Genomic DNA, 16192 nt, shown 5'->3' on the forward strand with positions numbered 1-16192 from the left:
CGGTGGACAGTAGGTACATGTAAAGAGATCGTGGCTGTCTCTCGTACGATCGGCTCCTTGGGGGGCGGAAGGTGGGGATCCTCAGTAGGTATAGAACGGTCTACATCTCTGTTGCGTTTAGACGCCTCAGTTGCGGAAGAATATCGCTCGTTTTCGGACGCAAATCTATAGTTTGCAAGGGACCACGCTGACTCATCGTGGAGCGATCGAACCTTTTTTTAAAAGAGATCGCCGTTGTATATCGATACTCCATTTCGGCAGTCAATTATTCGAACTATAACTCTGGGTCCATCTTGTATCAGCGGTAGGTGGCCGCAGTTCGTGAATTTTTTGCACGCGACATCATTGATCATACACGATTGAAACATGTAATTCAATTTTATGAAGAAATATACATTTTATTAGTATACTATTTTAAAAGTTTAAATTTTTTTCTTTTCTACAACGATTTTATATGACTATACAACTTATTGCAACACTCGTTATTTAGATGAAAATTACACGGTTTAAGTAAACGAAACAGTCAAGATATATACCTTGTCTTTACATTCTTGTCGTTTTTTTTTTTTAACGATATCGTTCAAATATTATTCCATTTCAACACTCGCAATCTGATAATGCTGTTTGGCATTCAGTGTCAGAGGTTGTTGTACAAATACATTATCTTCAGTTCGACTCAAGGTTTAAATTTTTCCATCGATATCTTTCCATCATCATTGATCATCCCCGTAGCATAAATCAAGCTGCACGCGCGACAGTCGTAGTCAACCCCGAGATTTCCTGGTGTAGGTGTTGCCTGGGTGAGACCAAGTCGAAACATGGAGAACACGTGACCGCGTGATAAAGTGACGGACACGAGAGACAGTGCGAGAGGAAAAAGAGTAGATTCCGCGAGTGAGCGCGGGGGCGAGTCCAGACCGAACGAAAAAGCGATGCCAAGAGTCGCGAGGACGATCAAGTCACATCGGTACCGTGCGACCCGCGATTGAGGTCACTGAATTCGCTCGAAGCCACCGGTGTTAGGCGCTTGCCAGTTGCGGGCAGTCGCGACGATTAGGTCGAGGCGAAGATGAAGAACAACTCGAGCAACTCGAATCACGAGAAGAACGGGCCGGAGAACCTGAAGCTATTACAGGTGCCGACGACACCGCCCGCGACACCGTCATCACCCACGACGCCAACCAGAGGCCTCGATGATGTCTTTAAGGAGCTGCCGATCACCGACGACACCTCGTGCGGCATATGGTGCCTCAAGGGTCCAACTTTGCAAAAGTTCGCCAACAAGAAGGCATACGTGTTTCTCTACGGTGTGCTTGGCTGCATATTTTCCGCAAGTTATGCCTATTTCAATGGCACTATCACTACCATCGAGAAGAGATTTAAAATACCCTCGAAAACAACGGGTATGTATAATGTTTCATTATACTTAAATACTCTATATATATATCACAAAAATAGATTTAATCCACAGATATTGGAAATGAAAAATGTTTACGTTTATATCTCATTTTTTTTTACAAAAAGGATCGAATATTTTGTTAACAAATAAAAAATAGAGCCAGTTTGAAGTGGCATTACTTATATATTCTACATTTACATTGTTAATGTAATTAATTTGCTAAATATTTTAGCGAATTAGTTACATTTTTAGCGTTACAGTTTTATTAAAATTTTTTTATTAATAATTTAATTTACTTACATAGAAAATATTTTATTAGTTTTAATTAAAAATGTTGTCTTGTATCTAAGAGAGATAGTTTGTAATCAAGTTTAACATTTAAAAAACAAGATAGAATTAGCGTTCGCGTGAGGACTGTCATTAAATGAATTGTTACGACACAATTTACGTCACGTACGTACTTTCTTCTCATGCAGGTCTCATCACAGTGGGTAACGACATCTCGCAGCTTTTCGTATCCGTCACCCTGTCGTATTACGCAGGAAGGGGTCACAGGCCTCGATGGATCGCTTTCGGTATTTACACCGTAAGTTTTATCACATGCATCCTCGGATATCGATTAATGTGGCGTGCACCGCGTATTATTCGCGCGCCGTACTTTCGCGTTGACAAGAAACGAAATCAGCTGTCAGCACACGCCCCGAGGAACGAGCCGGTAGACGTCATAACTCACCGATTGGTCGGTTCTTAATTAAATTAGGAAGCGTTAGAATCGTAGTTACGCTCATTCATGCCTCTTGCCATCGTACTCTCGTCGTCGTGTGCTTAGCTAAGCGCTCCATTCTTTGTAAAGAGGCGCTTACGGAATGCTCTAGATGTCGAACAGATAGTTGAGCGCGTGCTGCAATATTTATAATGCGACACAATAAATTATAAAAAGAAAATAATGATAAAATAAAAAAAGTAAAGTTAGAATTAATAAAGATTATCATGCAGGTACTTTAAAGCTCACGCGACTTAAGCGCAAGTCATTCCCGAATATTGATAAAATATTGTCTATTTTGTCAGGTTGTACTTTTCTGTTGTCTTACGATGCTGCCACATTTTCTCTATGGGCCTGGCGAGGATGCCTTGTCCCTGACTAAGGAATATGGAGCGCAAAGTACGCTAAACACAAGCACGATTCTTGAAAAACATTCACGAAAATTTCTATGTATGGGCAAAGAAAATCGCGGAATGGATTGCGAAGTTGAAGATGGAAACTTCGCGCCACAGGTGCTCCTCTTCATAGCCCAATTAGTATCCGGAGTGGGTGGTTCCCTTTATTATACCCTCGGTGTGTCGTACATGGACGACAACATACAAAAGTCGAAAACGCCGGCGCTGATCAGTTTCTCGTACTTTCTGCGAATGCTGGGACCCGCCATTGGTTACGGACTGGCCTCATTCTCCTTGAAATTCTACATCAGTCCGACTTTAACTCCTACTATCACGATGCAAGACCCGAGGTATGTAAGACTAGAATAATTATATCATTGCAAACATTAATTTATACTGTTTTGTTAATAAATTATTTATTAAATGTTTATACACAAGATATATACATACATAAATGTTTTGGAAAAATTTCTGTTAATTAATTATATCTAATGAATTTACATCAATGACATTTAAGGTGGTTAGGCGCTTGGTGGTTAGGATGGATTATTTTGGCCATTCTCCTCGCCATTTTCGCAAGCATAATCGCTCTCTTCCCAAAAACGCTGCCGAGAGCGGCCGCTCGCAAAGTCCTAGCTCTGGAACGCAACAAATCGGCTGCGAGCATCAAGGAGCAGGAATCGGAGCTACCGGCGTCAATCTCGGACATGTTGAGGACGTTTAAGCGCCTGATAACAAACACGACTCTAATGTGCAATAATCTGGCGACAGTCTTTTATTTCATGGGCTACATGCCTTACTGGATCTTTATGCCAAAGTACATTGAGACTCAGTACAAGCAATCAGCATCTGTCTCGTCATTGATTACCGGAACAGTCGGTTTGGTATTCAGTGCCTTCGGGATTCTGCTGTCCGGTCTGGTCATCTCTAAGTACAAGCCGAAGGCTAGGTACCTGGCGGCGTGGAATGTCATGATTGGCATTATATCAATACTGGGAATGATCTCTTACGCCTTTCTCGGTTGCTCAGCGAATGACAACCAGATTGCTATTCAGCCGAACGGTGTATTAAAAACACAACTACCCTGCAACGAACAGTGTCATTGCGACTACGTTGAATATAATCCTGTGTGCTCCGATAACGGACAAACGTTTATATCCGCATGTCACGCTGGCTGCCGTAGTATGAAGGTTTGATATCATTTTGCGCAATTTCTGTGAGAGGTAATCTCGCCCTAGAAAAAACTGGCTATATAAAAAAAAAGTCCAGTAAAAAAAAAATCTTTGTTAAGTAATTTTTTTATGTTATAACATGAAACACGACATTTTTAAGTTACTGTCGCATTTAAAGGCGAAAGAGATGCTTTTAATAATTTCTAAATATTAATGTGATTTCTATTAATTAAATTTATCTCTTCTTTTCACTTTTAGCTTTACAGTAACGGCAGTAAAGTATATACGGACTGTAATTGCGTAAAACCAAAATTGGCTCGTTCCTTGGCGCATCCGTTTTCCAACATCACATCCTTCCCATTCTTTACCGAAGTTCCATTGGAAACGACCGAACCCACCGTGGAAACTTTGGGAACGGCTATTCCGGGTTCGTGTCCAGTCGACTGTATGCAGAAGTTCTACATCTTTCTGACGGTGGTGTGCTTTTTGAAATTTAGCGGCGCAACCGGAAGAGCGTCGAATTTCCTAGTTTCTGTAAGATGCGTCGATGAGAAGGACAAGGCGGTTGCCATGGGCTTCGGATTAATGATAATGAGCCTTTTTGCTTTCATACCGTCGCCAATTTTGTTTGGATTTATATTAGGTTAGTGATATTTAATTAGATTATGAAACTTCATTTGTACACGCGCGCGGTTATTAACATTGACAGAGACAGATTGCCTGACGTTGCATTATCAAATGGCAAATAAAATCCTCGATGTCTTTATTTATTTTTTTCGACACGCTTTAGAGAGAGAGAGAGAGGGGGGGGGGGGGGGGGAAGAGGGAAAGAGAAGTTTAAGTCATCATTGAAGATATACTCCATATATCTTTACATTTAAACTCACTTGATTACACGCTTCTATTTGAGAAACTACTAATTAATATTTCATCTTTTAGACAATACTTGTCTCGTATGGGGTAAGACTTGTTCAGGGACGGGAAATTGCTGGCTGTATAATGGTGAGGCATTGAGGTATTTGCTGAATTTCACCGCGGCCAGTGAGTATTTTCACAATAATATCGAAAGACTACAGTTCTGGTTGTTCGAGTTTATTATAATCCTTTTGTCATTTTAGGTTTTGTAACAATCGGTACGGTATTCGATGTGGGCGTTTGGTATTTCGTCAAAGACGTGAAGATCTTTGACGAGGAGATTGAACTAGAAGATATAGCTGAGGAGCCTGGTGAGACGCTTTAAAGAATAATTGATGATCGAGTTCAATCACCCTTTCGGGGTAAACGTTTACGCGTGAAGAGAGACTTCGATCGAAGATCTTCAAAAAGGAGCGAACGACGAACGCAAAGCGAGCGAGAACCGACAAATAAAGACTTTACAAGTACCTTAAGCACCTCCTTAGCTATTTAAAGCTCGTAGTAACCTAGATAGAACCGACTGTTGGTAGATCACCCATGGTGATCGCAAAAACAGAGCGATCATCGATCTTTTATTAATTTTAATTTACTGCGATTAATTATTTTTATTGTTATAACGGATGAATTTATAATTCGCTGTACGTACGGTATAAATACTTGTTTTATTTTGGACTCATGTTTGAATGAAAAATGATGAAATTAATATATATATATATATATATATGTATATATATATATATAAAGTATACATATACTCCGTGTACACGGTTTACACTGTCGATAGTGTAAGCAACGATTCATGCTAGCGTGAATCATCTATAAAGTTAAATAATTGTACATATATAATGATTATACTTTAAATTAGTAAAAAAAAGACATCGTAATTTATCTACTCACGATGAAATACACATAAAACATGTATTCGCTATTATTAAAGTAAAGAAGAAATTTGAATCTATATGTAAAGTGATACAAAAGAAGTCATTACTAAGAGATAGGCGAATTGCGAAATAATTCACGAAATTAAGATATAGACTTTAATCGTGTAATAAATATCGAAGGATTATAACGAACGTCGTTACGTTTTAAAGGATGACTACGAATAGAAGTATGCCATAAAATATAGTAAACGTTTTATTAGCCGGCTATCCTTTATTAAATTTTTGGAGTATTACGGACAAAAATATCTTTATTAATAGCAACATCTCTAAATTCTGCATGATAATTAGAGCAACTTGATATTACGATTCATAATTCAAGAAAGTATACGTCAAATTTTACTGTTCACCTATCAAAACACGAAGTTAAATCAATGGTTCTATATCTTGAATGTGACAGGTGTCAGAGATAACATTGTGTAGTGTTACGTATTTTTGAAATCGGGACCTCTTATCGCTGGCAGATATAAATTTATCGTGATAGTGCTTCCATTGTACAAATGAATATACTCATTCCTCCATAAATCCGCATCGTACGATTTTCACGTGTTATCTATCATGTTTAGATTAGAGTGGTCTCTAATTCTAAAGCTCGGTTTGACGGGGTACTTTGCTGCCTTTAGCGACATTTTTCGGACTGGGAGTCTCAAGTCTTTCCGAACGTGGATCAGAATTCTTATCCTGTATATCTGGTAAGCTACTAAAGCCTGAAGAAGATTGTCCTCGAGAGGATGACCTACTGGGAACCATGGCTACCAGAGGTATACCTATCTTGCTCTCTGGTCTACTTCTCATATCCTCTGTCGACTTCTCTGATAACCGATCTTCGTTTAGAGTTTCCTGACTCGCGTTTTGCTCGTATCGATCGATCAATGACTTCACGTCGCTCAAGTGCGCCGTATTGGTACTGTCCAAGTTGCCTTTCCTGCCCGGAAACTGATCCACCACTATCGGTATGCCAACTTCATTGAAGTTACCCTGTTTGGGTACTTCGCTCTCTTGACCCTTCTTCGCGAACTCGGAATTGTTTGTCTTCGAAGAATCGTCCTGATAACCAGTCGAATTCTTGAATCTAGAATTTCGACCTCTTTGTGGATCTTCGTAATGATCGGGATTTGGAAATTGGCGCTTTAGGGACGATTTTCTGGATGAAAGGTGATCTTTCTCGTCTTGAGTTTGATCATAATCTTTGCTCGGAATGCGCTTTCTTGATCTAGGACCGACGCTGCCGAGATCGCTCTCGACATCAGAATCGAGTTTCAACGGTGTATAATCGACTTGTGTATTGGACCGTTTCTTACTCTCGTCGCTCGAACTGTCTAATTCATCATCAGAGTCGAGATTACGAATCGATGATTGCGAATTGTGATTTGTCGAGGGATTTGAATCCGGTCGACGATTGTATGGAACTAGCATACCGGTCAACTTCACAAATGCGCTCTTTTGAATATTTTCCTCTTTCTTCGCTGAATTTTCTTCCGGTTTTGCTTGAAATGCTGTCCCCGATGCTGTTCTTGACTCTGCAAGCTCTGGTTCAACAACTGCCTCCACTTCTCTCATTTCATCATCTACAAATATTATCACATTTTATAGCATTAATTAACAGAGAAAGGAATTAATTTTAATTTATTTTATAAAAAAAAGGAACTTTAGTTTTTTACGAACTAATTAAATTTAGTATTTAAAAAAAGTATTTACTATTGTTATTTGACGTTTCGAGTAACTCGGTTATTATTGCTGGTTCATACATTTCTTGTAGCTCAATATTTTCTTGATCTTTAGTTTCTTCTTCGTATAACTGTAAATTCTTGCAGAAAAACCAAACAACAATTTTGAGTAAAACGCAAAGTGATAAAAATAGTATTGTCAGATAACACAAATAATCCCCGAGTTTTTCGGAATTATATAAATGACAAATTATCTTTTGATTGCCCCAATATTGACACATCTGATTCGAGACGAATTCATAAAGAATTTTGCCAGGAATATAAACGAATACTGCAACCCACATCATCCAGAAACCTATGCTGATAGCTTTGTCTTGCTTGTAGACAGATCTTATATTGACCAATATATCTCCCACAAAAGTGGAAGCGATTAACGTATACGCCAATAAAGATCCAAACTGAAATAAGAACAATGAAAAGATTTTTTATTTGCAATTGATTAGATTCCATTAAATGGCAAAAATTGTATAATATAATTGATATAATTATATTATAAATATAATTAATTAAATAAATACTTAGAATTATATTTAAAAATTAAACAAATAAACACAAATATAATCACCTCAAAAACCATCCAGCCAATTTGACATTTACTCGAATCGCACGGACCATCTTTCGCTTGGTCATTATCCCACCCTGTCATTTCCTTCACGCAGCTGCAACCGCTATAGATCTTTACGTCGTCGACGTAAATGATTGTAGAGCAGCCGGCGTAACAAGGATTATAATACGTAAACTCTCCCGAACTCTCGCAAATCGGTCGGAAATCGGCGTCCTTAGAGCAACGACAGTCTTTGTTGCAATGTCTCAATAAGATGTCGCTATAACAGTTAATAAATCTTACTTTTCTATATAATTATCGCGAAATTTGTGAATGTTACAGAATAAGATATATGGTTGTTTTGTTTTTAACGACATTCAATTAATGTTAATTTTTAAGAATCGGCTCATACTTACGGGTTTTTTTCTAAATTAACGATAGGTGATTTATCGCAAGTGGCAAAGATTAGTCCGATGATAATCGCAATTGTCAGAAGTACGATAATGAGACTGTAACCAATAATAAATCTCGCTCGTGGCTTTGCCTTGGCTAACACTAGGCCACTAATGATTATAACAAGTCCAATTAGAATAGGTCTTCCAATATCTAGAATGAACGTGAATATTGCATTTGTTTTACGTACAAGTTATTTCACATGTTATTTAAACTACATTTTAACTTTCTACAACGTTCTGTGATTTGGAAATAAAATATATTTATATTTTTTCAGGTCTCGGTAATTTAGTCATTGTTTTCTGTTTATCGGTTATATCATTCTCTTTTCATAAGTAAAAAATATAATTATAGAAATTTATAAGAATATATTCGCGCTTAATCTCCCTTATAAAATATTAATTAGAAAGAGAGTTTTGGTTTTTTGTTTTATAAAAAAAATAACTATTGAAAATTATTGGAAATTACTAATATTCCAAGAAACTGATATCGCTATAATTTCTTATCTTTTCCTTCTTTTATCTATATACTTGTTAAAAGAGATATTGTTTATAAGAGATATTGTTGTAATCTTACTGGTAACTAGCCTGGAAGGCAGAGGATCGTCAAATCCACGGAGCATTCCTGTCGGTTTAGGTATGTGAAATCTGGACTCTAAAAAGATATCCTCGAGCGTCATAAAATTTAAAAGAGCCATGGCACTGAATGCTGTCGCCAGAATATTGCATATTAAAATTCTGTTGGTAAATAATCTGCATAATGACGGCCAAAAGTCGGGATTGCCGATCTTTTGACTGGCTGTTCTGTGGGGTGCTCGGTTACGTATCGTAGCTCGGTCAAGAAGTGAAGCTGCGGCCTGTTCGACAACCTAAAATAAAGAAATAATATAATTATGTCAAGCCAAGAAAAATAATATTTTTGAGAGAATGGAATATAATAAAGAGAGATAGCTTAGTATTATTAATACTAATAAAATTAATTTATTAGTATTAATTTGAAACGCTTTTGTGATATAAAATCTTATATAATTTAATAATTTAGAGAAAATTATGTTATATATTATATTAATGTTACATACTTCTGAAGGTAATCTTCTTGGGAACCATGAAAGTAGCAAGCCAGGAATCACCAATAATATGGAGAGAATTGGGAATCCAAGCCACCACGCTCCGATTTGATCCCGATATGAATTCACAACACTGAAATCTTCCGCGTCTATCCTGGGACGCGAGTTGATAAGTTTAAAAATAAATATACATTTATATAATAATAATAATAATATACATATTACATAATAATAATATCTAATAATTACGTAATATTTAGTAAAGCATGCGTAATACTCACCGCAGGCATCCCCAACCCAAAAGATACCCGAGAACAATCCCCATGATTTTGACAGCAATTATTACACCGATGAAACCGGTCACATGCTTTCTTTTTGTATTATCATCTAAGTAAGAAATTCCTAGCGCATAGTATGTGATATTTGACATTCCGCTTACGATTAACACTAGGATTATTATAACCATAGTAATATAGCAGGGTTCTTCTTCTAAGATAATCCTCGATAGTTCAGCAGTACATAATTCTGGACTATCATCTATGAAATTTAAAAAATATAACATGAGAGAGAATTATTTTTAATAACAAATCAAATGTTAATGTAAATTACAATTGACCAATTATAGCCTTCTTCGTTTATTAGTGTTGAACATTTTTCGGTCAATTTTTATTCAATATTGTTAAATTAGCAATTCTGTGTTAGAGTTTCGGTATGCTTTGACTACTAACCCGCGTACAATGACATATGAGTAACATTTTGCGTTTCCTCGATCACACGAACGCGATGTGTTAAATGAGGTATTATCAAAACGAAATGCGCGACACTTTGTAAAAGAGTCAATGCTCCTATCCATGAAGCTCTGTGTATTTTGTCACCCCAATATGCTATCATTAATCCTAGTACAACAAGCGTTAATTCTGCCGTAACAAGAATCCAATCTGAAAAAATAAACTTCTTTGAGAAATATTAGATGTCAGATTTTTTCGTATCAAAAACATGTTTTTATTCAAATAATTTCACATGTATCAAGTAAATTCTAAATATATTTTTAATATCGAAACAATCTTCAAAGAAAAAGTTATTGATGTCGAATTTCTCGCATATGTTAAAAATATGTTCGCACTAAAATATAATATAAATATTTTATGATTTATACAGAAAATCTTTCAATTAAATATTTTTTTACATCGTTTATATAATACACACCCATTACATACGGATCGATTTGAAATCTTCTAGCTATCGTGGACCCTGTGACACGAAAGTAAGCATATGATGCAGCTTGCACTACGCCGATCCAACAAATCAGTCCCACGAAGAGTTTTCGTGTTGCAAATTTCGCCAGCTTTGGACATTGCATTTGTCCGCAGCCGCAATCGATTGATTGACTAGGTATTGGATTCGCTGGTCCTGCCAAACCGCCTTCCATTTCCGATCTGCTTCTTATTACTTCAGGAAAACGGACTGTCATTTTTCTGAAAGAGATGCGCCTTTTAATTAAAATCAAATATGTTATTCGCGCATGTAGATGTAACTTTTATTTGATTAAATATTTTATTTAATTACATTGATAGAAAAGTGTTTGGTATTAGTAAAATAGTGAAAATTTTTAAGCAATGTGTGACTATTAATAACACAAATAATTATATTTGCATGATTAAAACAACTATAAAAATATTGTTATTCATTTTTTTCTTTTAAAGTTTAGAGTACCTTGCAATTACATAAGAAAAAAAATGTGTGTGTACATTCCGCACTATTTTTAATAAACTTTTTATTACAATTTGTACGTAAAACTGTATATGAATTGTACATCAGAATCAGAGATATAAGGAAATTGTGAGAATGATATACGTAACTGATATTGACCTATGTATCATCGTGAGTCATTAGTTATGTTGAAACTATAGAGATTTCATTAAAATGTATTTACAATATCAAACATTTTTAAAACAATTAAATAATAGGAAATATATTCGTAATAATTCTTTCAACGATCAATGAAACTGTGATATGAAATCGTAATATTGAACAAGCATCTACTTACATTTATTCAGACTCCTTTCGGTTTTGCACCTTGATGATAAAATTCGATATCTTTTTATGTTAATAATTCACCGTCGAGGCAGGTTCATATGATAATAACATCTTGTGTGTTTTTACCCTTTGATAGACTCATTTTTCGTCTTTTCACTTCTATCGTTACGGGAAAGAAACGTAAACGTTTAACGTGGGCACACAGGCTCGGCACTATTCGACGATGAATACCCGCGTTATCTTCTTAGATATGCCGTCGAGATATCTTCCGATAAAGTTAGAGTGTAATACGTGCCGTGATGGGGATAACATTACAGACACGACATATCACAAAGGTATGTATAGTTTATTAGTGCTAGTCGCTTGAGTGTAAGAGGAGTCATTATAGGTGTATGGTGTCTATTCTTACAATGTCATTGGCATTCGAATTAAACACTTTTATCACGCACACACACACACACAGAATTACGTTAAAATATACTTTAACATTTAAATATACTTTAATATTTTTTAATGTACTTTAATACTAATTTGTGCTTGAAAATTAATTTGACAAATGAATAATTATTTAATGAATAATAATTTGAACATAGATTTGTCAATTTGTTGAAAATATGCATTATTGTTATTAACTTATTGTTAGTTTAATCATTATTTCGTAATACACTTTTATTAGAACTCTACAAAAATTATATAAGGCATTCTGTATATGTTTTTAGATATGCAAGATATTTTACAACACTCACGTCACAATGTTTTAAAAGCGTATTTTGCAGATTTTTTGTACTAATTAAAATAGGAAATTGTAATGTAAAAATATTGAAGATTTTTCATTTTATAAATGATGACTATAAGATTGATTACACATAGAATTAGCGTATATATATATAAGAATGATTATTAATCCATTTATTAATTCTTAAGGGAATCCTAAAGTCGTTTATATTAGTATCGACTAAATCATATAATTTTTGTATAACAATATATTACTTTTTTCCTCTTTTACTAATTTGAAAATTATTTTTCAGGATTAAAGTATGTATTAATACGTATCAGTGAAGTGGAGTCTGTGCTGAAAACGACAAAAAATTTCGAAATTGAGATCTTCATTTCTTAGTTCAACATAACGCTTCATAGCTGTTACATCGTGACAATATTTGCTTCGTACAAAAGTTGTGTAATTTATATCTATGAAATAGTAGTCCACAGATTAGCAGTTTGCACAAAAAACAATGTAGAGTTCTTAAAGTTGGATTTAGACGTTTGATTAAAATGTTACTGTTATATAAAAATTTATTATGCGTGCGTGAGATATTGATGTAGTAATGTATCAATGGTAAATCGTCGGTGTGTGTAAATATTATTTACAATATGACTAATTGTCTTTAAGATCCCTTTAATTGATTTTATCTTTTGTCTTTTTGTGATATTATGTAATGATAGCAATCAGTTGACATTAATAAATTGATAATTGCAACAAATTTCAATGTAATTATATACAAATTATTTAATTTTTCTTTTAATAAAATTCATAATTGGAAAAAAAGTGATCATTGCCTTAGACGACATTAAAAACTTAACATTTACAAAGCGATGCGTAAAACATGCAGCAATAATCCATTATTAAAATTTAATTTAAAATACAACGTATATTATATAAAATATTTCATGTGAATTTTATTTCGTGAACGTAAAATATTTCGTAACAGCAGTGAATGAGTATTTGGTTTTTGTATAACGTGCAATTGCATTAAAAGAAGTGTTAATAGTGATCAATTAATGATGCTTCTGATTGGCTGTCGTGAAGCATTGCGACGGTGTGTTGGCAACTTATTGTAGACCACGCTTTAAGTCTACACAGTGTTGTCAAATAGGTAATGCATCCAGAAGCACGATTGTTCACCGAGCGCTCAGTGAGCGCTCTTGCATTTAAGATTTTAGGCGTATTAGATTTAAAAATGTAGACTAAACAGGTAAAAGAGCTGATTGAACTCTCAGTGAGCGGTCGTGCTTCTGGATGCACCCAATGTCGTCATTCGCCTGCTTACTCTCGAACGAACGGGCAGTGTGATCCGAACCGTTCCGTGTGTCGAAAGCTTGAAAGTGGATTTTTAACATAAAAAGATAAAATCCAATGTTTACCTGATTATCGTGTGACTATGAATACTTTGGATAATAAATTTTATATCGCTTTAAATCGTTTGTCTAGATATTTATTAGTATAACTTTGTAAACGGAAGAGTGCCGCATAATGTCACGTGGAAAGAGTTTCGATAATTAGTGATAGTTAACTTTGACAATTAATTGATAATTAATGCATCTGTGATCGTAATTATCTGTTAATGATATGCGAGTGTAACCTACAGAAGAAACAGAAGGAAGAGTGATAATCTGACAACGAGACGGAAGGAGAGGAGATTAGGTTAGGTTAGGTTAGTTATAGCAGGCCCAGAAGAGGCATCGACGCTGGCGGAGAAATCTTGGAGTATGTAATTTATTATTTGTATATTACTTATATAATATTATTAGTCACATTAGTTGCTTACTTGATTGATTATTTAATTTGTTCATTTCAATAATTTAAGTATAAATTAGAGAAAAAGAGATTTTCTTTTTGAAAATTATATCTTTATTTTATCATATAATACTGTTTATCCAAGATAAGAAAGAAAATTTAACATTCAATATTTATTTCCTAAAATTTTGATTGTTTTTTTGAACAGTACTTTAATTTGGATATATTTATATGTTACAGAATCATTGTAATCATGTATACATATAGATACTATAATTGCTGCGCTTTATTGGTGAGTAAACGATCTTTCTTTTTATTGAAGGAACAAATCTGTGAAAAATATACAATAAATTTACAGGTACATTTACTTATGCGTTAATTTATAATAAATTATTGCATACCAAGATCACAGATCTGTTGCTTAAAAAAAATAAATTACAATTTTTTAATTTGACAAATATTGGAGTGTATGTATGTATTATAAATTTAATTTTGGAGTTACTATTTATCGATTATTTTTTTCTCAATATTATTAAAGTTCTTTATAAAATGTTTATATTAAAAAAAATCAGCTTGTAACATTTTTATGAAACTTGTATGATCATATATTGTACAAATCTATTCACGACTATTTCATACACAAATTTATTTACATCTACACGAATTATACATTATAAGCGATTAGACATAAAACTTTTCTCCTTTTTAAATATATTTTTAAGTATGTTTTTTAATTCTATAAAGTTAATTCGAAAGCGTAAAGTCATGTAGAGACGAAATGCAAAGTGAGTGATATTTTAATAGATATTATTTTGCATTTTCTATTTAATTAATATCTTATAACTCTTTTGCTAAAAGATTTCTAATAAAATTTTTAGTTATTTAATTTTATTTTTCCACGTATTAATGACTATATGTCTATACATTTTAAAATCAGACGCATGAATAAATATCTGTACTATAAAACACAAAATATTATGAAATGCGGAAAAGCTTAGTAAATTTTTCTCATTGATTGGACCATATTTTTGCTGAACTGACATATATTTTTTAAATGATTTCGGGAAGGACGAATTCCATGTTCGCTTACATATGAGCGCGGATCGAATCGCGAGAGGTCCAATTACGAAGATGCTGGCGAGGCATAGCCAGCTCTCTAACGCCAGGAAAGGAGTTAGCAGCCTTAAGCACACTTAAGTCGGCGCCATAAGAAAATGACGAATGCCAATTAGCATATGAAAAGCTCCCTACCCGTCGAGGTGGCGTCTTCATTGGGCTAGCTACGAACCAGTTCCTTGGTACTCTTGGTAGGGCGATCACGTTTTTGAATATTAAGGGCAGGATTACACACCGAGGGCTTAACGCGCGAAATTTAGTCCGGCGAGGCTGAGGAACGAGAAAAAATCACCCTTAAGACCTTCTGCAACGGACACCCAGTGAAGCCAAGCCGGTGGCTCTCCTAGAGATGAGACGGTACGCGTTTCTAGAGAGGTTCCTAGAGAGGTACGCGTAGATTTTTCGGTTTCCCGTCAAAAGAAGCGCGTGTTATCCCTTTAAATGTCGACAATCCTCGGGATTTCTACTTATGACGATCATAAAAATGTTCACATCAATGACAACAGCTAGATATATTCTGAGAAACAATTGCTGCGGATTAATGATATTAAATGAACAGAAGAAAAGAGTAAGATGAAGATTGAGAAACATTACTCATTCTAAATTTGAATAATATTAAGATCCAAATAAAATAATAAAATTTAATTTTTACACATCACATATTTATTTATAATTTACAAATATTTAATGCGTTTTTAAATATAAATCGAAATTACATAATTAACGCAAATTCCAAGTTGATGATTCCCGATAAATTAGTTTGTCAAACTAATTGGAATTTGCGTTAATTATGTAATTTCGATTTATATTTTATATTGATAAGGACCCGAATTGAAGGGTTGAAACGTATATTTTATTTGTTTTGTTACATTCACACGAAAAATAAAGAATTTTGTGCATCCGAATAGCTGATGTAGGCTCTGATGGCCTTTTTTTATTACATTTTTCATTAATAGAAGATATTGACAAGAACAGCTTGTGAAATTTACTCAAAGATTTTTATGAGCAAAGTGATAAATAGGAACATGTCTTTTCCTACACGATTGCTTAATAAATACTTTTGAAGTTATAAATGCATATAGATATATAAATATCTTATAAATGTATATACAAAAAATATATACTTTTATATTATATATATGTATATATATA

General features: G+C 34.4%; 2 protein-coding genes across 4 annotated transcripts; one reads left to right on the top strand and one right to left on the bottom strand.

The window, feature by feature from the left end:
• On the top strand, window positions 1-4989 carry LOC108755111 (solute carrier organic anion transporter family member 2A1-like). 3 transcript variants are annotated; one of them, XM_018497933.1, is made up of 8 exons: window positions 1-304; window positions 671-1403; window positions 1876-1985; window positions 2468-2907; window positions 3075-3747; window positions 3988-4372; window positions 4669-4770; window positions 4848-4989. In XM_018497933.1, exons 2-8 carry the CDS (start codon window positions 1070-1072, stop codon window positions 4967-4969), a joined length of 2166 nt encoding a protein of 721 aa, XP_018353435.1. In that variant the 5' UTR covers window positions 1-304; window positions 671-1069; the 3' UTR covers window positions 4970-4989. The 3 variants fall into 3 exon arrangements, with proteins under 3 accessions (XP_018353435.1, XP_018353443.1, XP_018353451.1); XM_018497941.1 differs by having other exon boundaries at window positions 733-1403; XM_018497949.1 differs by having other exon boundaries at window positions 790-1403.
• Window positions 4990-5407: 418 nt separating this feature from the next.
• LOC108755129 (solute carrier organic anion transporter family member 1A5) lies at window positions 5408-11630 on the bottom strand. Its single transcript, XM_018497961.1, has 10 exons — window positions 11420-11630; window positions 10579-10847; window positions 10101-10310; window positions 9654-9909; window positions 9385-9526; window positions 8883-9174; window positions 8270-8459; window positions 7875-8133; window positions 7281-7707; window positions 5408-7150 (listed from the first exon to the last, which is right to left on the bottom strand). The coding sequence occupies exons 2-10, from the start codon at window positions 10841-10843 to the stop codon at window positions 6168-6170; spliced, it is 3024 nt and encodes a 1007-aa protein (XP_018353463.1). The 5' UTR covers window positions 10844-10847; window positions 11420-11630; the 3' UTR covers window positions 5408-6167.
• Window positions 11631-16192: the final 4562 nt, after the last annotated feature.

The sequence above is a fragment of the Trachymyrmex septentrionalis genome, unplaced genomic scaffold (genome assembly GCF_001594115.1).
Source record: "Trachymyrmex septentrionalis isolate Tsep2-gDNA-1 unplaced genomic scaffold, Tsep1.0 scaffold121, whole genome shotgun sequence".
In the NCBI taxonomy this organism is placed as follows: domain Eukaryota; kingdom Metazoa; phylum Arthropoda; class Insecta; order Hymenoptera; family Formicidae; genus Trachymyrmex; species Trachymyrmex septentrionalis.

Excerpts from the sequence above, each read along its gene's own strand:
- LOC108755111 (XM_018497933.1), top strand. The coding sequence starts at position 1,070 with ATGAAGAACAACTCGAGCAACTCGAATCACGAGAAGAACGGGCCGGAG. Across the intron at positions 2,908-3,074 it reads ATCACGATGCAAGACCCGAG|GTGGTTAGGCGCTTGGTGGT; the intron begins GTATGTAAGACT and ends ATGACATTTAAG. Across the intron at positions 4,373-4,668 it reads TTTGTTTGGATTTATATTAG|ACAATACTTGTCTCGTATGG; the intron begins GTTAGTGATATT and ends TTCATCTTTTAG.
- LOC108755129 (XM_018497961.1), bottom strand. The coding sequence starts at position 10,843 with ATGACAGTCCGTTTTCCTGAAGTAATAAGAAGCAGATCGGAAATGGAA. Across the intron at positions 9,910-10,100 it reads TCATATGTCATTGTACGCGG|ATGATAGTCCAGAATTATGT; the intron begins GTTAGTAGTCAA and ends TAAATTTCATAG. Across the intron at positions 7,151-7,280 it reads CGAAACGTCAAATAACAATA|ATGATGAAATGAGAGAAGTG; the intron begins GTAAATACTTTT and ends TAATATTTGTAG.